The following is a 24,503-nucleotide window of genomic DNA, read 5'->3' on the forward strand; positions in this document are numbered from 1 at the left end:
GGGAGGGAGGGAGGGAGGGAGGGAGGGAGGGAGGGAGGGAGGGGTGACAGTAAACCTATAGCACGCTCGCCTTCCAGATCAGCTGGCCCAAATATACACAGATATAAATATAGCGTGACAGCCTGTCAGTAAGATCGGGCTTCAAGGACACTGCCAGCCAGGGAACACTGGAACACTGTCTGTCTGCATGACTGCTGCCTGTCTGTCTGTCTGCTAGCTGCCTGTCTGTCTGTCTGTCTGCTAGCTGCCTGTCCGTCTATCTGCTAGCTGCCTGTCTGCTAGCTGCCTGTCTGTCTGTCTGTCTGCTAGCTGCCTGTCTGTCTATCTGCTAGCTGCCTGTCTGTCTGCTACCTGCCTGTCTGTCTGCAACCCACATTGTCTTCCAGCCAGCCAACCAGCTAGCTAGCTAGTCAATCAGTCGGTCAGTCTGTCTCCTAGCCTGTCCATCTTCCTGTCTGTCCTGCACCCCCAGGACAGGATTACGGAGGACAGTGACAACCGAAGAACGTGTCTGTCTCAGCAACCAAAGAACTTGTCGTCAAGGTAAAATCCCCTCGGCTCCAAACTCATAAACTTCTTCCCTTATTATTGGATGTGACCTCTGCTGTGCAATAACGTTAGGTGATGTTGCTGTATGAGGAAGACAGCTGTTAACTCCTTAAAAAGGTCAAATGGACTGTGACCTCTGGAACTGTTAGAACTTTACTGTGAAGGGGGAACAATATGTTCCCTATTTCATATCAGGGAGTCAATGGTGTGATTTTCGTTGTGTGTGTGAAGTGTGAAGTTAGCTGCAAATGAATTCAAACCCGTTGTAAACTGTAGCAGGTTTCAGCAGGACAGCAGAACAAGTTCTGGTCATCCTCTGCATGTTGCTGTTTTCCCTGCAGTGTCAGGGGTGAAAGGTCGCAGGTTGAAGGTCAGAGGGAGCCATGAAGCTGCGGTGGGCTCTGCTGCTGGGGCTGCTCCTCCTGGTGGGGAGGGGGAGAAGCAGCCCCGTCCTGGGGGAGGAGAAGGAGGAGGTGGGGGGAGCAGAGGGGGGTGGGGTGAGGGCTGGCGAGAAGGAAGAGATGGGGGGAGAAGGAGAGAAGGAGGAGGTGGGGGGAGAAGAAGAGGAGGAGACAGCCGGTGAGGAGGTGGAGAAAGTGGTAGGGGAGGCGGGTGGAGAGGAGAAGATGGAGGAGGTGGCTGGAGGAATGGCAGAGGAAGGAGTAGTTTTAGAGGAGGTGGCAGAGGAGGAGCAGACTGGTCCTTCTGAAGAGGAGGTGGCAGAGGAGGAGCAGACTGGTCCTTCTGAAGAGGAGGAGGAGGAGGAGCAGACTGGTCCTTCTGAAGAGGAGGAGGAGGAGGTGGCAGAGGAGGTGGCTGGGGAGGAGCAGGAGGCAGAGCCAGCGGAGGAGGAGGTGGAGGAGGAGGAATCAGTAGAGGAGGAGAAAGAGGAGGCAGAGTCAGTGGAGGAAGAGGTGGCTGGGGAGGAGCAGGAGCAGGAGGAGGAGGAGGTGTCAGAGCCGGAGGCCCCAGGAGCAGGGGAGGCCCGCCCCTGCACCATGTGGGTGGGAGGAGTCCCAGGGACCCCTGGCCACAGTGGTCACCCTGGCAGGGACGGGAGGGATGGACAGGACGGGCCTCGAGGACACAAAGGAGACGCAGGTACACGGCAGATTCTGGAACAGCTGCCAGCAGGCCAATAGGGTCCATCTAGAATCGCCTGTCAGCCAATCAGCTGCTGCGACCAAGTGAAACTTTAGAATGCACAAGTACATTTCCTGATTCAGATCTAGCGGTTCATGTTCGACCTAACTTCCTGTCCCCCGTGTTGCTAGGTGAGCCCGGCGACAAGGGCGAGCCGGGGGTGAAAGGAGACGACGGACCCCCAGGCCCGCGCGGTTTCCAAGGCAACCCCGGTCTGAAAGGTGCGCCGGGCGAGAGCGCCCTCGCGTATCACTCTGCCTTCAGCGTGGGTCTAACCGACCCTGTACCCGACGGCAACCTGCCCATCCGCTTCAACAAGCTCTTCCTCAACGAGCAGCGTCACTATGACGACGCCAGTGGAAAGTTCCGGTGCCTCGTCCCCGGGGTGTATTTCTTCGACTACCACCTGACCGTGTACACCCGCGACGTCCGCGTCGCCCTGTACCGCAACGACAAGCCAGTCCTGTTCACCTACGACCAGTATCACCACGGCAACGTGGACCAGGCGTCGGGCGCCGTGGCGATGCGTCTGGCGAGCGGAGACGAGGTGTGGCTGCAGGTGTACGGGGAGGCGGCGGAGTTTGGGGGCGTCTATGCTGACAACACCAACGACTCCACCTTCTCCGGCTTCCTGCTTTACCCCGATGTGGGCGGGGCCTAGACGAGCTGGGGGCGGTGCCGAGAGGGAGAGGGGGAGGGGCTGAGGAGGAGTGGGGGAGAAGGGTTGAGAAGTGAGGGGTAGTGGAGGTGGAGAGAGGGGGTAAGGAGGAGAAGGGCAGGGGGTATGAGGCCTCCCAGAGAGACCTGTAGCTAACTGCCCCCTGGCTGGGGCAGAAGGTTTTGCCCATTCACTGTTTTTAGTTTTTATGGACACAAAAGGAACTGCTAGGATTCAACACTAGCCACAGATGTGCATGTCGGATTGTGCCATACCTTCATTCATGCTTTAGTTAAAAATACTACGTGGATTTGACGCAAAATTCAGCTTCAGTTAGGCTGCTTCTAGCTCTATAAGCAATTTCAAGCATATATGTTATAATTTCGTGCTAATTAAAGAATGGTCCATGTAAAATTGAGTTGTGGATAGCTAAAGCCTAGCTGTTTGGCTGGCAGATAATCAAATAAAGCACATCAAATCTGAATGGATTGTACTCGTAAACTAACTCAATCGTTGTGGTTAAAGCACTGTCCATGCTGAGTTCTGGACGTTTGGACCACAGCAGGTTCCTGTGGCCCAGCTCGCGTTCACTTCCATCTCTTCCACGTCCCAGGAGGGGGGCAGTCTGTTGATCCAGAGATGCCCTAATTCCACTGTGATATTTTTATGGTGGTGAAGGGGGGTCCGTAGGAGGAAAGGGTTGATCATAACTCAACACCATCATACATGGAAGCAAATCAATGACAGTGTTGAGATTTTTTTTTTTTGGCATTTAATACTTCATATTGAAATTTAAATTTGTTGGTTTGAAATTCACCTGTAAAAAAAAAAAAGAATTCCGAATGGAAAAATTAAAGGGACAGATTTTTGGGTTGGCAAAATTCGAACAGTAAAATTCAGATCGCCTCCCTGCAAAAAAAAAAAAGCTTTTAGAAATTCTAATAGAACTAAATTCAAGCTGCTCAAAAAATCTAATTTTGAAAATATTTGACTAATCAGAGAACATAGGTGAGTGGGTGCTACTGACAATTCAGCAAAGCCGTTATTAACGTTTTCAGAACTTGATCACCCCTAGACTTGGGATCAAACTAGCCACCTAACTTTTTATTTGGACTTGACTGGACCAGGAAGTATTAAGTGGGGACTAATGGCAATGGCTCAACACTGCCATCTGGTGTCAAATAAGGACATTGCAGGGATTTAATCACAGAACATCCATCTTAATGAACAATAGCACAAAAACACAACCACGTTATTAACTTTCTGAACACATTGTCTTGAAAACAAAAACAAATCAGGAGAACCCCTGACATGCACGTTATCACTCTTCCTGCTTCGAGAGACAACAAATCAGTCTATTGAATTTGAGGACCAATTAGCGGTAATCTGTGGTGCTGACTGTTGACACTGACCTCGTGTGTGCATGGTAAGTGTTTCACTCTGAAAAACATCCATGACCAGCCCCTACAAGTGTCTCTTCGGTGAGGGAGAAAGTTTAACTTAAACTGTACAACTTCAGTTTAACACTATTGGTATTGTTGTTAGGCATAGCTACATTACTGTAGCTCGATGTTGTCATTGAGATATTAGAGTTGCATTTAAGTTGTTGATTTTTAAGTTGACATGGACTAACCTTGATTTTCTGCTAAACTTTCTAAACGGCCGTTGTTTTGAATAAAGGCGTCTGCTAAATGAATAGGCCTTCATGTTAAATCTAAAGGCTACACTCATGGTTCAAGGACACTTCCTTACAAATGGTTCTAAGACCACAGGAGTAGCACGCGCGGATCTTCTTTCAAGATTTCAGCAGGTTGAGTTGGTTACTATGTATCCAAGGTTATAACCTAGAGTATACTCTCGAGGCTACAAGTCTTTCTGAATCGTCTCCGCCAGACTAGGCTAAATGTAAAAAAACGATGCCAGGAAAAAAAAACAAGACAGCTGTAGATTTTTTTTTCTCTCGTTTTATTCTCATATACTTTTATGAAATAATATACAAATCGATGCCTCCCTCCACTCCACACACAAACCTCCGTCCGCTCGTCACTATAAACTACAGCTATCCGTTAGACCACCGCCGCAGGCCCGTGTCTCCCCCGTGACTACAATGTCACCGTTCCTGGGAGACGGAGGCCCTCGCGTTAGGTTTAAATGTCGATCCCCGCTAGCACCGGGCTGCCACACCGCCTTTCCTGGAGAACTGTGCAGCTGTCATCGTCTTTTTGCCCCAGTTATCTTGCTAGTTATCTCAACCAGCTGGTTCGTTAGGCTAGTTAACTTGCGAGTTAGCTCCAGAGAGCTAGGGTCGAAAGGTGAGGTAAGTGGCTGGAGCTTGGATTTCCAAAGACGGCTTAGCTTTCCAGGAATAGGGCCGGTAGCGCTCGGTTCTAGAGACTAGCCGTATTCTAGTGTGTCCAGTTGGTTTTGCCCGCTTGGCCCATCAAAGACTGGACCTTATAAGGTTCCATGGAAGAGGAGGAGATATAACATCATTTCTATGTGAATGTTTCCATATAAAAAGTACATTATTTCATCATGAACCCTATAAAAAGGTAGCAAACGTCGACTAGAGTTCGTTAGAGACTAGCGGCTTGACAGCGGCCTTCGCTGTCCTAGTCCTGGGGGGAAAGTGAGTTCATCATCAACCAAAACAATTATAACAAAAAAAAAAGAAGCAAAAAAAAAAATAATAGAGCTACAAATAAGTTTCCATCATCTTCACAAGGACGCAGTCAACAATGTGCAATAATAATAATTTAAGTTTACATGACTGTGAAAACTAACAAGCCTTTACAGTTATTTTCTCTCAACGTTCTCAGGAGAAACTGCCACAGAAGGAATGAAATACTGAATTAAGACAGTAACAGAAATATCTCAACCACCAACGAAAAAAAAGGACAAAAGCAACAACAACAAAAAGTAGCAGAGTAATTAACCAGTCAGCAAGCACATCTGTGAGACCAGGGCCCAGCTGGGTCTGGTGGGGGTACGCTTGTTTTCAGTTACCTCATGCAGAGTCAGCACCTTTGGGGCTATTGCATCGGTTCCATTGTCTCTTCCCAACCTAAACCAAGGGCACCTTAAGTATTTCTGTACTGAGGGCAGGTCTGGTTTGACGAGGTTGATGTTACTCCGTCACAGGATAGAAGTCCTAACTGTCAGTTTCCGAGACGCAGAATGCTTTGGACCAATCACTGACTACGCAGCCCAGGCTGGACCAATCGCCACCCACCAAGCTTGAGAAGGACAAATCACTCACTATCCTACTCAGAAGCCTACTAAGAAAGATGGCGCCTGCCAAAGAAGATCTCTGCCCCAAAACTGGTCAAGTCAAGATTCTCTGGTGAGGCCGGGGACTCCAGTTTCTGGTTGGGGTACACCACAGATCTGGCTTGATGATTTCAGCTGGGAGATCGTCCTCTTCTGGGCGTCAGACTCCCTCAGGACGCAACGTCAGAACCCTGCATCATGTGACTCAGTCATGTGACCCAGGAGAAAAGCCGCTTGTGATTCCCAGCTTCTGAAATAAGATGGCCGACGTCCAAGAGTCCCACAGTTCATTGCACGACTCCAGAAGGCAAGATGAAAGAACTCGACAGAGAGAGTTCCTCCAGGACAGAGAGTTCCTCCAGGACAGAGAGAGTTCCTCCAGGACAGAGAGAGAGACAGCATAGAGGGAAGGAGGGAGGAAGAGAGAGAGAGAAAAAAAGAAGAGAAGGAAGTCTTCTTCATCAGGATCTGGTGGGCACGCCTGCTCATTTACAGCATGGCCAGACTCCCCCCCCCCCTCCTCTATCCCTCCATCCATAAACGCCTCTCCAACCACAACTTCAGTTTCACAGGAACAATTTATACAACATGGACAGCTAGCACAGAGCACTACACTGACAGAGCCCCAATGTTCATGGTCAGCGAGAGAGGGGCCAGGCGTTCGTCTCCCTCTCTCGCCCCCCAGCCCCATTCTCTCTGTCGCCCCAGGAAGGGAAAGCTGAGGCCAGGGAGGCAGGGCTCTCAGCAACGGACCTTCTCTGTCTGTCTGTCTGTCTGTCTGTCTGCTGTCTGGCCATCTGTCTGCTGTCTGGCTATCTGTCTGCTGTCTGGCCATCTGTCAGTCTGTCTGGGGTGTGATCTGTAGGTTTTATATTTGTATAATGTTGAAGATTTGTATGTATGCGTGTGATCTGCGTGTATGTATATGTATGCGTGTGTGTGTGTATATATGTGTGTGGTTCCAGCCCAGACAGGAAGTGACAGAGCAGGCCCCAGACAGAAAGTGACAGAGCAGGCCCCAGACAGGAAGTGACAGAGCAGGCCCCAGACTCAGACCATGTAGGAGTTCTGGTTCTTCAGCTTGTCCAGTTCCTTACTCTGCTGCCGCAGGAAGAGGATCCTGCAGGGAGAGAGACAACAGAGATCAATTAGGAGAGAGAGAGAGACAACAGAGATCAATTAGGAGAGAGAGAGAGACAACAGAGATCAATTAGGAGAGAGAGAGAGACAACAGAGATCAATTAGGAGAGAGAGAGAGAGAACAGAGATCAATTAGGAAAGAGAGAGAGACAACAGAGATCAATTAGGAGAGAGAGAGAGACAACAGAGATCAATTAGGAGAGAGAGAGAGACAACAGAGATCAATTAGGAAAGAGAGAGAGACAACAGAGATCATTTAGGAGAGAGAGAGACAACAGAGATCATTTAGGAGAGAGAGAGACAACAGAGATCAATTAGGAGAGAGAGAGACAACAGAGATCATTTAGGAAAGAGAGAGAGACAACAGAGATCAATTAGGCGAGAGAGAGAGACAACAGAGATCAATTAGGAGAGAGAGAGAGACAACAGAGATCAATTAGGAGAGAGAGAGAGACAACAGAGATCAATTAGGAAAGAGAGAGAGACAACAGAGATCAATTAGGAAAGAGAGAGAGACAACAGAGATCAATTAGGAAAGAGAGAGAGACAACAGAGATCAATTAGGAAAGAGAGAGAGACAACAGAGATCATTTAGGAGAGAGAGAGAGACAACAGAGATCAATTAGGAGAGAGAGACAACAGAGATCAATTAGGAGAAAGAGAGACAACAGAGATCAATTAGGAAAGAGAGAGAGACAACAGAGATCAATTAGGAAAGAGAGAGAGACAACAGAGATCAATTAGGAAAGAGAGAGAGACAACAGAGATCATTTAGGAAAGAGAGAGAGACAACAGAGATCATTTAGGAGAGAGAGAGACAACAGAGATCATTTAGGAGAGAGAGAGACAACAGAGATCATTTAGGAGAGAGAGAGAGACAACAGAGATCATTTAGGAGAGAGAGAGACAACAGAGATCATTTAGGAGAGAGAGAGACAACAGAGATCATTTAGGAAAGAGAGAGAGACAACAGAGATCAATTAGGAGAGAGAGAGACAACAGAGATCATTTAGGAGAGAGAGAGACAACAGAGATCATTTAGGAGAGAGAGAGACAACAGAGATCAATTAGGAAAGAGAGAGACAACAGAGATCATTTAGGAGAGCGAGAGACAGACAGGTGTGCACATGTGGTCTGGTGTAGTATGTGAGTGTACTCACATAGAGCGTCTGCTAAATGACAAAATGTAAATGAGTGTATCTGTGTGAGTGTGTAGTGAGTGTGTAGTGTGTGTGTGTGTAGTGTGTGTGTGAGAATGTGTGTAGCGTCCCCTCACCTCTGCTCCCTCAGTGTAGCCTGGATCTCACACACCCGGACCAGGGAGCGCAGGTTCTTCAGCTCGGTGCAGATCTCTGACATGTACAGACTGCCCATGTTGTGGGCATCCTCACGTAACCGGGACGCCTGGAGGGGGGAGGAGGGGGGGAGGAGAGGAATGGAGGAGAGGGGGGGGGGGAGGAGGGAAATGAAGAGGAGAAGCAGAGTGGAGGAGGAACATAAAGGATAGTTGTCAATAGTATCCAAACAACTCTTACAAAACATTACCAGTTGACCTTCCACTTCCCTCCTCTCCTCCCCCAGCCCCTCCTCTCCTCCCCCAGCCCCTCCTCTCCTCCCCCAGCCCCTCCTCTCCTCCCCCAGCCCCTCCTCTCCTCCCCCAGCCCTCCTCTCCTCCCCTCCCCTCTCACCCTCCTCTCCTCCCCCAGCCCTCTCCTCTCCTCCCCCAGCCCTCCTCTCCTCCCCCAGCCCTCCTCTCCTCCCCCAGCCCCTCCTCTCCTCCCCAAGCCCCTCCTCCCCCAGCCCTCCTCTCCTCCCCCAGCCCCTCCTCTCCTCCCCCAGCCCTCCTCTCCTCCCCCAGCCCCTCCTCTCCTCCCCCAGCCCCTCCTCTCCTCCCCCAGCCCCTCCTCTCCTCCCCCAGCCCCTGCTCCCCCAGCCCTCCTCTCCTCCCCCAGCCCCTCCTCTCCTCCCCCAGCCCCTGCTCCCCCAGCCCTCCTCTCCTCCCCCGGCCCTCCTATCCTCTCCCCCCCAACCCCTCCTCTCCTCCCCCAGCCCCTCCTCTCCTCCCCCAGCCCCTGCTCCCCCAGCCCTCCTCTCCTCCCCCAGCCCCTCCTCTCCTCCCCCAGCCCCTGCTCCCCCAGCCCTCCTATCCTCTCCCAGCCCTCCTCTCCTCCCCCTGCCCTCCTATCCTCTCCCAGCCCTCCTCTCCTCCCCCTACCTGCTTCTCCAGGTGCTCTGCCGGCCAGCCCTGCACGTGTCTGATGAGCTTCTCATCAAAGTGGGCCACCAGGGTGGGGGTGAAGGAGCTGGGGGCGTGGCCCTGGGCGGAGGAGGGGGGCGGGGCCGGGAGGCATCCTGCCGCTGATACGTGGTTTGGTCCTGGGGAGGGACTACTGGGAGAGGGAGAGACAGAGAGAGAGACAGAGAGAGAGACAGAGACAGAGAGAGAGACAGAGAGAGATACAGAGAGAGAGACAGAGAGAGAGACAGAGAGACAGAGACAGAGAGAGAGACAGAGAGAGAGACAGAGAGAGAGACAGAGAGAAAGACAGAGAGAGAGACAGAGAGACAGAGAGAGAGAGAGAGAGAGAGAGAGAGGAGAGAGAGGGACAGGGAGACGGAGGGACAGAGGGACAGAGGGAGGGAGAGAGGGACAGAGGGAGATGGAGACGGAGGGACAGAGGAAGAGAGAGAGGGACAAAGAGGGAGAGAGAGAGAGAGACAGGGAGGGACAGAGGGAGAGAGAGGGCGAGAGAGACAGGGAGGGACAGGGAGGTTGAGCGACAGCAGGAAGAGGGGGAAGGCAGAATCAGCGCTGTCACCTGGTCAACATTCAGACACACAGCAGGAAGACAGAGCTGAGGGAGGCAGCAGGTTGCCAGGGTTACCTCCTCTGCAGCAGGGTCCTGGGGTCCTCTGGTCTCTTCTCAGGTGGGGGCTGGGAGGATGCTGCTCCAGGCTTACCTGACGACGAGGTCACCTGGAGGGGGGCGGGGGCATATATTACACATAATCATGCAACATATCCCACTCATACGACACACTCGTCATGTGAGCAGACAGAAGGGGGGGCTCACCCTGGGCTGTGCAGCGGCGGGGGCCATGGAGAGCAGGGGCTTATGGCTGGCCAGGAGGCTGCTCTGAGGGGTGCCGTTCCTGGGGGAGATGTAGGGCCGGGGGGAGGTGGCCTCGGAGCTCAGGGATAGGGGGGACTGGCTGGGCGGCTGGGCTGAAGGGGGAGAGAGAGGTGTGTTCTCAACAGGAGAGAAACTCTGCTTTCCGGACTAAATCATCTCCTCAAACGTGAGTGGATAATACACACACACACACACACACACACACACACACACACACACACACACACACACACACACACACACACACACACACACACACACACACACACACACACACACACACACACACACACACACACACACACACACACACACACACACACACACACACACACACTCGACTCGGGAAACTCCCTTTTAACAAGTGAGCAACCAAGCTACCTATGATGGACTGAGAAAGAGATACTCTTCAAACAAGGTGATAAACACACACACACTCCCTCTCTCACACACACCCCCACACACACACACACACACACACAGAGTCTATCAACAGGAAGGCCTCGCTCCAAGGTTGTCAGAATCACATAGAACCTGTTAGCAGCGTAACATGGTTCAGAACACGACAGGCAGCTGCAGACAGACAGACAACATGCAGGTTCAGAAAGTGAACTTTCAGAATCAGGCAGAACATCTAGAGGAGTTAGTACTCTGGAACTGGATGTGAGGTGCTACATAACGTAACAATCACCCTGAGGCAGGTCAAATACACAATCACAGTTCACAAGAAGCCATGTCCCTTGGTCAGAGGGCTTGGTCAGGGGCTGTACCTTGGTTGGAGTGCTGGGCAGCCTGGGAAAGCAGAGCAGTGATGTTGAAAGCTGATGGTCCAGACGTGAGGAGCTTATGAAGCATAGACTGTAAGGAAGCTTGAGTGACAGCTGCTGCTAGAACTGAAGACACAGAGAGAGAGAGAGAGAGAGAGAGAGAGAGAGAGACAGACAGAGAGAGAGAGAGAGACAGAGACAGAGACAGACAGAGACAGAGACAGAGAGAGAGAGACAGAGAGAGAGAGACAGAGAGAGAGACAGAGAGAGACAGAGAGAGACAGAGAGACAGAGAGAGAGACAGAGAGAGAGACAGAGAGAGAGACAGAGAGAGAGAGAGAGACAGAGAGAGACAGAGAGAGAGAGAGAGAGAGAGAGAGAGAGAGAGAGAGAGAGAGAGAGAGAGAGAGAGAGAGAGAGAGAGTTGTGAGTGACCTTGGTTTTCATGTGGTGTAATACAACCAAGCAACTTCAGTACATTTCAGAAAGACTGGTCTCATGTGATGGCGTGATCTAACTAGCATCTAGCATCAAACATACAAAAACAGTACAAATAATTCATCCTTGACAGCTCCAGCTCAGGCCCCTCCCCCCAGTCTAACCCAGCCAGGACAAACGCTGGCTCAGACCCTCACTGGAAGATCTCCACCTCCAGTCACCAGCAGGGTCAGATACTAACTACAGCACGTTCTCATCCAGTCTCATCAGGCCAGCGGTCAGGAGGGATGCTCCTCCTCAGGTCTGTCTGTCTGCATGTAGTCATTTAGCAGGCGCTCTTATCCAGAGTGACTTACAGTAAGTACAGGGACATTCCCCCCCCAGGCAAGTAAGGTGAAGTGCCTTGCCCAAGACACAACGTCATTGGCACAGCCGGGAATCGACCAGGTAACCTTATGATTACGAGCCCAAATCCCTACCTGCTCAGCCACCTGACTCCTCCTGTCTAGGGACTTGGGTCTTAATGACAAGCGCACACATTGTCAGACTCACTATCAGGCGAGAAGAGTTTAGTCGCAACTTGGTGAAAAATTCACACTATATATATATCTGCCTTCTCAGCACACCAAACTCTCATTAGGGAACAGTTAATGCACCCTCAGTCAGCAAGTCCACCAAAACTAAAACTTCATTTGCGAGTTCCAGTCTCTGCGGAGCACCGTAAGCAGTATAGTGTATAGTATAGCGTTGCTGTAGTATCGCTATAACGTTGCCGTGGCGTTGCCGTGGCGTGTAGCCCCTCACCCTCATTGATCTTGGCCATGTCCACGCTGCCGTTGTTCATCTGCAGTGTGGCCTGCAGCGCTGGGAGGAGCTGGCGGAGGAGGGCGGGGTCCTGGAGCAGGGCCGACGACTGCGATTGGACAGCCGGGGACGGCTGGGACGCGGAGGAGGAAGTGGAGGTGGAAGGGGAGGGGCCGGACGCAGGGTTTAGGCCCTGAGGAGCAGACGAGGACTGGGAGGAAGTAGAGTGGGATGAAGGCTTGTCTCCTCCTGAAGAGGATTCTGTGGTGGGAGGGGGGGTAGAGAGGGAGGGAGAGGGTAGGAGGGGTAGAGAGGGAGGGAGAGGGTAGGAGGGGTAGAGAGGGAGGGAGAGGGTAGGAGGGAGGGGGGGTAGAGAGGGAGGGAGAGGGTAGGAGGGGGGGGGTAGAGAGGGAGGGAGAGGGTAGGAGGGAGGGAGAGGGTAGGAGGGGGGGGGGTAGAGAGGGAGGGAGAGGGTAGGAGGGAGGGGGGGTAGAGAGGGAGGGAGAGGGTAGGAGGGGGGGGGGTAGAGAGGGAGGGAGAGGGTAGGAGGGAGGGGGGGTAGAGAGGGAGGGAGAGGGTAGGGGGGGGGGGGGTAGAGAGGGAGGGTAGAGAGGGAGGGGGGGTAGAGGGTAGGAGGGAGGGAGAGGGTAGGAGGGAGGGAGAGGGTAGGAGGGAGGGAGAGGGTAGGAGGGAGGGAGAGGGTAGGAGGGAGGGTAGGACAGGGAGATGGAGGGAGAGACACAGTCAGATGAAGAACCTGACCACAGTGGGACATCCACCATCTCAAATGATACAGCAAAAAACGCCATAACCACCCTAACACAAGCACTACAAAAAGCTAGGTTGACTATAGTAGTCATCTCAGATCCCCCCACATTAAAAGACTACATTTCCCATACACCAACAGCTGCCCACACTTACTTGTTGTGGCTCCGTCCTGCAAGGCCTCTCGTCTGTAGTCCCGGTCCTTAGGGAAACTGTTGGATGCCATCTTGGCAGGGTCCTTCGGTCTCTGCTCTCTGGACAGAAACAGGCGTTTACATTTGTGCCAAGAGGGAGAGCTGGTGGGGTGTGGAGGCCCAGAGACAGGGAGGGAGGTGCAGGCCTACCTCTCCAGCAGGTCCTTGGGCTTCTCCCACTGGGACACCTCAGTTCTACAGTTATAGTAGTACTTCTTCCCAGACGAGCTGATATGCTCTGACCAGTCATCTGCTGGCTCGTGAGGCTGAAGGAGGGAGAGAGAGGGTGAGAGAGACAGAGAGAGAGAGAGGGGGGGGGGGAGAGAAAGAGAGAGGGTGAGAGAGAGAGAGAGAGAGAGAGAGAGAGAGAGAGAGAGAGAGAGAGAGAGAGAGAGAGAGAGATAGAGAGAGAGAGAGAGAGAGAGAGAGGAAGATGAGGCAAAGAGAGAAACAAAGAGAGCATAAAATGGAAGATGAGGTCAACAGAGATAATAAAAAGAGGCAGATAGATGGAGAGGACAGGTGAGGGAAGGAGAGAGAACAGGTGAGGGAAGGAGAGAGGACAGGTGAGGGAAGGAGAGAGGACAGGTGAGGGAAGGAGAGAGAACAGGTGAGGGAAGGAGAGAGAACAGGTGAGGGAAGGAGAGAGAACAGGTGAGGGAAGGAGAGAGGACAGGTGAGGGAAGGAGAGAGGACAGGTGAGGGAAGGAGAGAGAACAGGTGAGGGAAGGAGAGAGGACAGGTGAGGGAAGGAGAGAGGACAGGTGAGGGAAGGAGAGAGGACAGGTGAGGGAAGGAGAGAGGACAGGTGAGGGAAGGAGAGAGGACAGGTGAGGGAAGGAGAGAGGACAGGTGAGGGAAGGAGAGAGGACAGGTGAGGGAAGGAGAGAGGACAGGTGAGGGAAGGAGAGAGGACAGGTGAGGGAAGGAGAGAGGACAGGTGAGGGAAGGAGAGAGGACAGGTGAGGGAAGGAGAGAGGACAGGTGAGGGAAGGAGAGAGGACAGGTGAGGGAAGGAGAGAGGACAGGTGAGGGAAGGAGAGAGGCACGGGAAGAGAAGAAGGTGAAAGAAGGGGTGAAGAGAGAGACAGGTGGAGGAGAGTGTGAAGAGAAACAGAAGCAGTGACAGAAGACAATGTTCATCAGTTTACTTTTAGGATAATGGCATGATTATACAAACTTGTTTAGGGCTTGGGGGATGTGGGCGTGTGAGGGAGGTTGAGAGGACGTGCTGTGTGTGTGTGTGTGTGTGTGTGTGTGTGCTGACGTGCTGTGGGCCTCACCCTGTCTGAAGACTTGTTCTGGCTGGAGTGAGAGTCTGAGCTGTGATGGGAGGTGTGGTTGTTCTCCTCAGGAGAGGTACTGGTCCCTGAAACCAAACCCAGCAGTCAGACCATCCACCAGCACGCCCATAGAGCCATCGGTGAACACAACAACAACAAACGCAAGAAGCCCTTCAACAACAGGAACACTACCAACACTGGATCAGGGAGATTAAATAATAATACACTTGAGGGAGGATTTGAACCTAATGGAGTCAGGCAATTAGGGAATTGGGCTAGTAATCAGAAGGTTGCCAGTTCGATTCCAGGCCTTGCCAAATGACATTGTGCCCTTGGGCAAGGCACTACACACTACTTGCCTCGGGGGAATGTCCCTGTACTGACTAAGTCGCTCTGGATAAGAGCATCTGCTAAATGTAAATGTAATGTAATGAGCCTGTGACCTCAAGCTGCTATCAATTCCTCTAACCTCAGACCTATTCCCGCCTTTGCATTTACAAAGTGCCAGCCAACTAAATGTCACCTAACCAGGCTCCATTCTTCCAGATTTCCAGCACTCACTCGGAGCATCTCTCAGAGGACGAGCTCATGCACGCCGAGCTCATGCACGCCAGGCTCATGCACGCCAGGCTCATGCACGCCAGGCTCATGCACGCCAGGCTCATGCACGCCAGGCTCATGCACGCCAGGCTCATGCACGCCAGGCTCATGCACGCCAGGCTCATGCACGCCAGGCTCATGCACGCCAGGCTCATGCACGCCAGGCTCATGCACGCCAGCTTACCGCCATCTTTGACCCTGCCCAGGGCGTGGGAGGCCTTCGGCTTGCCCTGGCCGGTGGCGTCGGCGCCGTGCCGGGTGACCGGGCTGTCTTCGGAGCGCCGCAGCATCTTGTAGGGCGGCGTGGGGTCAGAGGACGCTTCTCGCAGCTTGTCATGACGGTGAAGGGTGGCAGACTGGCTTGGCTTTGGCTGAGACTTATGGGTCTGTGACACACACAGGTACACACACACACAGAGATACAGAAGTTACATGAGGAGAACACATTAGATTTGGGGGCGGGGGTGTAGGTGTGCTTGACCGGTGCATAGATGTTAACTTTGGAGGTGCTGAGCATTCTTTGAACAAGGTTGGGGTTCCAAACAACGTTACTGTTCTCAAATTGAGCCTGCATTCAATTCCCATTACATGACAAACCTACAACAGGAGACTCAAGTTTTAATCATTTTGACGATCTAGATTACAAAAGGGGACCATAAATGTAAGCTAGCTAGCTTCAACCAACACTGTTATTGATATTTTAGCTAACGTGAACAAGCTATCACCGTTAGCTAGCTATTTAGATACGGTAAAAGGTTACCGGGAGTTGGATTGATACTACGAGTTTGGCCCGTCTGTGGCCGGCTAGCTCACTACCGGTTCAGGATATTTCCTGAAATACAGTCCTTCCTTGTTTGGCTCCAAGTTGTCTAAACCAACCACTAACACGTGTGGTAATATTCAAACTGCTGCACACAAATATAAAAAACGTATATTTCGATTTTATTTAAGGATCACCGTTAGCATGTCAATTTTGTGTACATTTCATAACGTTTGACGGAACGTCGCAGCAAATAGACGGAGCCTAGATTTGGCTAGCATTACAAGCTAGTAGCTATCCCTGCTGTGTTGGCCCTTGCTACTACGCAAGTTGCACTAACGTTACCTGGTAGGATTGCGAGTCCCTTCGGTCGTTGCTCCTGCAAATAAATAGATAAACTGATTTAGCACAAATATCGAACTGTAAAATAACACCAAGGCTAACAAGACAAGTGGCTAACATCGTTTATCTCTCTAGTAAATCACCAGAACTCTGCTAACGTAACGTTAGATAGCCGACTAGCTAGCTAGCTAGCGCAGTCTGTTAGCTAAAAGCGTATGTTAGCTGCCCGGTATTGGCCAATAACTGGCTGGCTAGCCAGGTAAGTAACCAATAACTTCAACTTCATTTTCAAAATTTAGCTAGCTAGTTATCACGGTTATCTTACCCATCGCTGAGTCTTGGTTGTTTACTTGCATGCATCACCATCAATGCCGTGTTGATGTGTGTGTATGCGCGTTAGGGTGAACTGGCTTTTTTAGCTTACAATGCTTCTTGTGTCTCGAGTTAGCTAGCTGGTCGATGTGGACGAAATTCAGAGATATTACTAGCTAGCTAGCTAGCTGATATGCAAGCTCACTAAAGAGCCAGCTAGCACTAGCTTTTTGACAGTGCTTGCTATGTTGAAGGCCCAAGCCGTAGCATCATTTGTTGGTCTAGACTGCAAAATCTCTGTGGCCGGGGTAGTGAGCAGGCTGCCGTGGAGACTGTGGAGGCAGACAGTGGACGTAGCACTGTAAACCCCGCCTCCGCGTTCATAACTAGCTGTTTCCGGGATACTCCCATGTCGAAAAAAGGTCGCAAAGATGTAGTTTTGTACAGGTGCATCAACTTCAGATGCGTAGGTCTACATCATATTCATGTTCTGTGTATCAGTGATAAAGTCCAGAGTCTCAAAACAAAACGGTTCACATCAACCTTGGAAAAAGTGTTTGCGCTGAGTTGGGATGAAATACTCTTATTTTAACATGGAGGTTATTTGATTAATGCCGTTGATACACTCACATACTGGACGGTCCTCTTGGAATAATTTATTAACTTTTTGTTCAGACACTTTAAATTACACAACAGTTACAACACCAATCACAGAAAAGAGTATACTTGTTATTCTCGTCGATGGGCTTTAAAGTGCAAAATAAAATAAAACATAAAACACACATAGGCCTACACAAAAGAGAACATAAAGACCTATATATTGTGCTATATGGTCATGTGCACTGGGAATGTAATCTAACAGGTATTATAGGTCTGTCTGTCTGTCTGTCTGTCTGTCTGTCTGTCTGTCTGTCTGTCTGTCTGTCTGTCTGTCTGTCTGTCTGTCTGTCTGTCTGTCTGTCTGTCTGCTAGCCTGCCTGTCTGCCTGTCTGTCTGGCTATGACCTTGTCTGTCAAGCCGAATCATTGTCTTCGAGAAGTGTCTATATTTGGAATGTTGTCAAAGTGTTTTGGTGCTGCAGTCCCTGACTCTGGAGATCGTTATTCTAACCCCTGGAGAGGAAGTGATGTGAAGTGTGGTTTTAAAGTAAAGTCGGAAGCGAGTTCTGCAGGTGCTAATGTGACAAGTTGAAAAGTTAAGTTGAGACAATTCAGTTATAACTAAGGAAATGCGATACCTATATGCTCACTAGAAGCAGAGGAGATGGTTTTAACAAACATCTTGGTTTCTAAACCAATCCCATCTATTCCTGGCTGGAAGTTCCTCTTCATGTGCTTCATCAAAACCTATTTTGATGATAAATTTGAGTTGAATCATGTAATATCATGAAATAGGCTACATATAGAAAACAGTATGAAAACATCGTTAGGCTATATTGTGCGCGGCTCGCACCCCACGATGCGCATACACCCGAACACAGAATCAATAAATTTTAAAAGTCGTTTTTCATTTGTTAAAAAATAAAAATTCACTTGCATTGCTACTCTACCATGGCCCTTTAGCTGTATTTTCTGTTAATCTATGCGTCGAAGCAGATGTTTCTCATGCAATTTTTGTACAGGAAAGCCTACTTGTTATTGATAAGAATGTAGCTGCTGTGTTTTACACTGAACTGCAGTTTTAGAAAAAAACAGTTTGTACCAATAAGCCGGCCAGTGATTTATTTTACACAGTATAGGCTGAGGCAGTATTAACCACATATGTGAGGATTCAACACAGACGTCTCAACGGGTGAACATTTAAGCTACACTTTTGTATGCAAGGTTGGTCATTATTAAAACATCTCAACCTTTGATGCGTTCAGTGTGTTCATGGAAACAGCAACACTGCCCCCTGCTGGCTCTGGTGGGTATTGCAGTTAGTATGGCTTAGAGCAGGAGTCTCCCGTGTTGTTCATGGAAAGCTAAACCACCCTGTTGTAGGTGGTTAAACTCCTACACACAGCTGAAACTAACCTGATTCAGCCTGTCAACCAGAATATTAGTATCAGAATCGGGTTAGTTGGAGATGAAGCAAAACCCTGCAGGACGTTGGCTCTCACAGGAACAGGGCTGGTAGAACTGTGGAGAGCACCTAGATCCGGCCTAATCCCAATCCAGAACCTAGTCCCTCACCCGGAGCCTTGAACAGATCTCACAAGGGTTGGCTGGGTGTAAGGGACACGTAATGTGGCTCTCTGGATGCCAGGAGTTGTGTTGAAAATGTCCACACGCAGCTGGCTTCACTCCAGCCATTCCAGCTCTGCAGGAGGTGTGGATGGAGGCTTAGGGGCTGAGCTAGGCTATTGGTTTGTGGTTGTTGAGAGGGTTTAAGAGGGTTTGAGAGGTGAGAGTTCGGAAAGCTCCTGCTCTGGGCGATTTAACGGACATGAATAATAACTGTACAACAGTACCACGCTTGGCTTCACTTCAAAACAACTCAATTATTCATCAATTTAAATTGCTCAGGCGGCCCTGGGTGCCCGGAACCTGCCCTGCCTTCCTGTCCCCCTCACCCCACGTTTCAAAACACGCCCAAAGTAGTATTGTAGGCTCCACTATGTACCACGGCCTAGCCTCAGCCAGCCAGCCCAGCCCATAATATACGCACAGAGTCAATGTAGTACATGAGCACAGCCGTCGTCTCAACAATCAGTCCTACTCATAGAAGGTTTGGGTCTAAACTGCTGTTCTCAGCCAAGCACAGATGTCGGTTGGTACTTTGGCAAGAAGGGGCGGAGCTTCATGTTGTAGGGGGCAGGGTGACTATTTAGAAGGGGTGGGGCTTCATGCTTTAGGGGCAGAGTGGATGGCTGGAAGGGGTGGAGCTTCAACCATTAGAGGGTGGGGCAGCTGGTTAAAGGGGTGGAGCTTCATGGTGTAGGAGGTGGGGCATCTGGCTGGAACCTCATCACTGGCTTCTGAAGGACCAGTGTAATGAAGTCAGTCACAGCACACCGGATGTTATTGAAAATGGAGGCAGTTATATTTATACATTTGGTTTCTACGTGTACTTGATACATCCGTATGGATATGAGCATCTGTTAACCAACATGACTTATCACAGACCTCAGCGCTGATTGGCCAAAGGTGAGAGGGTAGAGTGATTGGTTGAGAGGTGAGAACACATCTCCTGTTTACGGTTTCAGAGAGATTCTATTGGATGGACGAAGACCAGTAATCTGGCCCCTCGAGGCCCAGAGCTCAGGGGGTCCAGCTCTATAAGGGAATCTACACTACGGGACTGTAAAACAACTAATATCATCTACAACTTTTATCTTCAATATTGAAATCACAGCAACCATTCCTCAACCCTTTGATTATTAAAAACAAACTTCCCGAAATTTGTAATCATTTAAATAAACATCAACCACTTTCAATTTGACCCGTCCCATTGAACGGTTTGAATTTTAGACATGCCAGCTTGGAGGGAAGGGCTTCTCTCTCTCTCCTCTCTCCTGCCTCGCCTCCTCTCCATCATCGTGACCCTCCGAAGGAGTCTCTGTGAGTCAGGTGACCTTGCCACAGGTCGGAGGTGAGAGGTCATTTGTCCAGGCTGCGTGTGCGAGAGTTGACTGGACCAAACGACTCCTTGGAATTCGACTGTGAGAGGAAAATACAGACACCAAAACACACGTCACTGGAGATGTACACATTTGGAAACTCACATTTCTATGGATCAGATCTGGGTGGCAGAATCCTAATGATGGTGAGGAAACACACTGACCCGGACAGTCATCCAGTCCGCCACCGTGTCGGACGACTCAGACTGGGCCGCCTCCCTCGCCCTGACGACCCGGTTGTCGAGGGGAGGCCCTTCGGGGTTTCCCACCCGGTGCTCGAAGGGCTCCAGGTCGTCTGCCACGTCGTCACAGGCCACATAAACCCCCGTCCCGAACACAGAGTCCAGGTCGCCTCCCAGCAGATCGCAGCCCATCCCGGCAGCCATGTTTGTTGTGGAGGAAGAAGTGGAGGAAGAGGCGCGGGCCAACGTGGGGTTGTTCGTCTCGGAGGACGAGACGTGTTCTTCTGCCACGGTGTTGCTGAGCTCCAGTCCCAGGAGGTCGTTGCTAGCGGGGAATTCGTCGGGTTGTGGGTGCAGCTTGAAGCTGAAAGGGTCCATCTTGGAGAAGGGGGTGTTGTTGTTGTTTGCTTCGAGAGGGTCGTTGGCGTCGTCGGCGCTGCCGCCGAAGTGGAGCAGGGTGTCCGTCTCCGGGCTGAGCTTGAACCCGTACGGGTCAGAGGTTTCCCTGTGGGAGCTCTGAGGCAGGAGGTCGAATCCGTAGGGGTCGTAGGTCGCGGCCTCGTCATCGGGCTGGGAGGAAGAGGGTTTAAACTCGTAAGGGTCGAAGGAGGCGTGGTTACCCGGTTCTGAGCCGAAGTCGGAACCGTAAGGGTCAAGGATGTCCTGGATGCTGTTGTGTTCCGGGCTCAGTTTGAACCCATACGGGTCGAACGAGGCCTGGTTACTGGGCTCGTAGGAGAACTCAAAGCTGTTGGTCCCAAAGCTGAACTTACTGTTGTGTTCCGAGCTGCTCTGGGCGTCAAGGCCGATGGCGCTGTCCAGCTCCGAATCGGATCGCTGGGAGCGGTTGAAGGAGATGCCGTCACCCAGTTTCCCGCTGGCCTGTGGTTCCAGGTGAGCCGGTGGCGGGTCGGCGGCGCCAGAGGTGGCGCCCCCTGTGGGGCTGGAGGCATCAAGGCACTCGGGCTGGTCTGGGTCGGGTCCCACCTCCTCACTCCCAGGAAGGGTCTCAAGCCCACAGACGTCCGGAGTGTCTGAATCGGCTGGTGAGAAACCCGGGTTTGGCCTGGACTCAAACCCAGCTGCTGTGGTGTCGTAGCTGGCTGGCATCGAACCCAGACTGAGCTCTTCGATGTCCGAGGGAGGCGACACGGCGTTGATGTCGAACTCGTACCCGTTAGGGTCGGACTCGGTGGAGTAGTTGGGTTGAGAAGCCCAGGTGTTGGACCTTGTGGTTCTGCCGGGATTCGGTTCGAATCCCTCCGGCCCCGCATGGTCGCTGGCCTGAGTGTCCAGGGACATGGTCCGAGGGGCTTGGATGGGTTTGAACCCCAGGTGCTGCGTGACGTCGACGGATCGGGTTTCGGCGGGGTCGTCATGGGTTTCGGCGGGGTCGTCACCCATGGCAACTGTATCCAGGTCCTCCCGGCTGTAGCTGATCTCAATGTCGCTGGACTCGTCCTCGTCTGGGAACTCGGACTCGAAGCACTGCGTTCCCGTCGACGCCTTGTTCTCCGCGCAGGACAGGCTGGTGTCTCCCTCGTCGTTAAGCCCCGCCTCCGGAGGGGAGGAGGAGTCAAGGAGGGGTTCGGCGGTGGGACAGGTGACCTCTGACCCTTCGGTAAACAGGACGTCTGTGGCAAACGGGTCGGTGCCTTTGAACGGGTCGTCAGCAAAGATGTCTGGGAGTAAAAACAGACCAATCAGGAAGTAGTTTGAGTCAGAGGGGCGGAGTCAGTGTGTAAATATGATTACATTTACAAACGTGGTATGAGTTTATGGAGCATGAGGTCTTCACTCACCAGATGTGTCTATCTTGGGGAAGAGGTCATCTTTGAAAAGGTTGTCTGTAAAAGAAGGAAACAGCTAAACATATTGTACGTCTCTTCATCTTCATCATTATCATCATCATCAACACCACATTCACCGCAATTATCGCCGTCACCACTATCACCATTACCCCCACCATCATCACCCCCACTATCACCATTACCCCCACCATCATCACCCCCACTATCACCATTACCCCCACCATCATCACCCCCACTATCACCATTACCCCCACCATCATCACCCCCACTATCACCACTACCCCCACCATCATCACCCCCACTATCACCATTACCCCCACCATCATCACCCCCACTATCACCATTACCCCCACCATCATCACCCCCACTATCACCACTTACGTTCAGTTTCACAGTGTACGAAGGGATCTGGGTGGTAGAAGTCCAGCTCGTCTATGGCGATGCTGCTGGTGGATCCTGTAGGAGCCACACGCTCCACCTCCACCACCTCCTCCTCTTTCTCTCCTTCCTCTTCCTCTTCTTCTTCCTCCACACATTCAGATGGGATTATCTGTTGACGTCAAATAGTTTTCATCCTAGAGTTTCATCCTCCACACGTCTCTTGTCACCATGAGCCGATGGTACCATGCTAAGTGTGGCAGCTAGCTACGCTACCAGCAAAGCTACACTAAGTGTGGCAGCTAGCTATGCTACCAGCCAAGCTACACTAAGTGTGGAAGCTAGCTATGCTACCAGCCAAGCTATGCTAAGTGTGGCAGCTAGCTACGCTACCAGCCAAGCTACGCTAAGTGTGGCAGCTAGCTATGCTACCAGACAAACGACGCTAAGTGTGGCAGCTAGCTATGCTATCAGCAATGCTTTGCTATCGTCTAGCTAAGCAGATGGTTCCTATGGTACCTTTGGTGTGCTGGAGACGGAGCCCTCATCCTCATCCTCCTGAGTCTCACTCAGGGGGTCATTAGTGAGGCAGGATGAAGCACACCTCCTCTGGAGAGAGGGGGAGGAGGGAGAGGGGGTGAGGGAGGGAGGGAGGGAGGGAGGGAGGGAGGGAGGGAGGGAGGGAGGGAGGGAGGGAGGGAGGGAGGGAGGGAAGGAGGGAGGGAAGGAGGGAGGGAGGGAGGGAGGGAGGGAAGGAGGGAGGGAGGGAGGGAGGGAGGGAGGGAGGGAGGGAGGGAGGGAGGGAGGGAGGGAGGGAGGGAGGGAGGGAGGGAGGGAGGGAGGGAGAGGGGGTGAGCGGAGGGAGGGAGGGAGGGAGGGAGGGAGGGAGAGGGGGTGAGCGGAGGGAGGGAGGGAGGGAGGGAGGGAGGGAGGGAGGGAGGGAGGGAGGGAGGGAGGGAAGGAGGGAGGGAGGGAGGGAGGGAGGGAGGGAGGGAGGGAGGGAGGGAGGGAGGGAGGGAGGGAGGGAGAGGGGGTGAGCGGAGGGAGGGAGGGAGGGATGGAGGGAGGGAGGGAGGGAGGAAGGGAGGGAGGGAGGGAGAGGGGGTGAGCGGAGGGAGGGAGGGAGAGGGGGTGAGCGGAGGGAGGGAGGGAGGGAGGGAGGGAGGGAGGGAGGGAGGGAGGGAGGGAGGGAGGGAGGATGGGTGGGTGGGAGGGAGGGAGGGAGGGAGGGAGGGAGGGAGGGACGGAGGGAGGGAGGGAGGGAGGGAGGGAGGGAGGGAGGGAGGGAGGGAGGGAGGGAGGGAGGGAGGGAGGGAGGGAAGGAGGGAGGGAGGGAGGGAGGGAGGGAGGGAGGGAGGGAGGGAGGGAGGGAGGGAGGGAGGGAGGGAGGGAGGGAGAAAAAAAGATTGAGTGAAAAGAAACAGAGAAAGGGAAAACAGGGAGAGAAGGAATCAAGGAAAGAACAAAGAAACAAGATTTGTAACAGGGAGGTCACATATCTGACGAAAGTTATGAAATCCAGATGTGAAAAAAAGTTTTTAAGAAAAAGTTTCAAAACTTTTTCAAAAATATTTTTCAACCTTTTGAAACGTTTTTTCTTAACTTTCTTTCAAAAAATGTTGTTTTAAACTTTCTTTCAATAATATTGATTCTGAACTTTCAAAAATATCTTGTCCAAATATCTTGTACAATATGTTGTAAAAAAACAACTTTCCAACTGCCACTGACTGAGAACCACAGTTGGGGTCAAAGAGACAAAACACATCACCGATGACGTCATACCAGGATGACGTCAGCGTAGGCAGGCAGTGATTGGCTCCTTCCCCAGGGTCTGACAGGGACTTCCTCTGTGGTGCAGGACGGGGGAGACAGGTCCTCCGACTCCACCTTCTGGAAGTCAGGTGTAAGAGCAGCATCTCCTGGTCTCTCTCCAGACAGCACCTGCAGCCTTCTCTCCTCCTGAGACAACAACAACAAAACAACAACCACTTTATTTGACATACAGACAGTTTACAAGAACATGATTGGTCAGGTTGGTTGATATGACGCATTAAGCGCGGGTATATGACGACATTATTGATGATTTCAAATCTGTTTTTAAATGACATATTGTCAACTAAAGAAGCACATGTATGCTTGGAATTATCAAGCCCCAATTCAACCCCCGTCTGTAGATCAACCCCCGTCTGTAGATCAACCCCCATCTGTAGATCAACCCCCGTCTGTAGATCAACACCCGTCTGTAGTTCAACCCCCGTCTGTAGATCAACCCCCATCTGTAGATCAACCCCTGTCTGTAGATCAACACCCGTCTGTAGATCAACACCCGTCTGTAGATCAACCCCCGTCTGTAAATCAACCCTCATCTGTAG

At 51.7% G+C, this 24,503-nt stretch overlaps 3 protein-coding genes across 3 annotated transcripts in view; 1 reads left to right on the top strand and 2 right to left on the bottom strand.

Annotated features, from left to right (window-relative positions):
- Window positions 1-1,070: 1,070 nt before the first annotated feature.
- On the top strand, window positions 1,071-2,398 carry LOC146272033 (uncharacterized). Its single transcript, XM_084707659.1, has 2 exons — window positions 1,071-1,650; window positions 1,824-2,398. The coding sequence occupies exons 1-2, from the start codon at window positions 1,071-1,073 to the stop codon at window positions 2,351-2,353; spliced, it is 1,110 nt and encodes a 369-aa protein (XP_084563785.1). The 3' UTR covers window positions 2,354-2,398.
- A 1,898-nt stretch (window positions 2,399-4,296) lies between these two features.
- LOC146272034 (WW domain-containing adapter protein with coiled-coil-like) lies at window positions 4,297-16,523 on the bottom strand. Its single transcript, XM_084707135.1, has 13 exons — window positions 16,173-16,523; window positions 15,851-15,884; window positions 14,930-15,131; window positions 14,146-14,231; window positions 13,013-13,128; window positions 12,825-12,922; window positions 11,904-12,164; window positions 10,665-10,787; window positions 9,835-9,986; window positions 9,646-9,737; window positions 8,976-9,150; window positions 8,037-8,164; window positions 4,297-6,740 (listed from the first exon to the last, which is right to left on the bottom strand). The coding sequence occupies exons 1-13, from the start codon at window positions 16,211-16,213 to the stop codon at window positions 6,671-6,673; spliced, it is 1,578 nt and encodes a 525-aa protein (XP_084563261.1). The 5' UTR covers window positions 16,214-16,523; the 3' UTR covers window positions 4,297-6,670.
- Window positions 16,524-19,043: 2,520 nt separating this feature from the next.
- Window positions 19,044-24,503, bottom strand: part of LOC146272035 (uncharacterized) — a 12,844-nt gene continuing 7,384 nt past the window's right edge. The window contains exons 5-10 of the mRNA XM_084707130.1: window positions 23,914-24,090; window positions 22,651-22,740; window positions 22,135-22,303; window positions 21,745-21,789; window positions 19,925-21,624; window positions 19,044-19,800 (exon numbers count right to left, since the gene is read on the bottom strand). Of these exons, the coding sequence (XP_084563256.1) occupies window positions 19,741-19,800; window positions 19,925-21,624; window positions 21,745-21,789; window positions 22,135-22,303; window positions 22,651-22,740; window positions 23,914-24,090 (2,241 nt within the window). The 3' untranslated portion in view covers window positions 19,044-19,740. The remainder of the gene's footprint in view (window positions 19,801-19,924; window positions 21,625-21,744; window positions 21,790-22,134; window positions 22,304-22,650; window positions 22,741-23,913; window positions 24,091-24,503) is intronic.

This window comes from Hypomesus nipponensis, chromosome 10 (assembly GCF_054491055.1).
Source record: "Hypomesus nipponensis isolate SF chromosome 10, ASM5449105v1, whole genome shotgun sequence".
NCBI classification, from domain to species: domain Eukaryota; kingdom Metazoa; phylum Chordata; class Actinopteri; order Osmeriformes; family Osmeridae; genus Hypomesus; species Hypomesus nipponensis.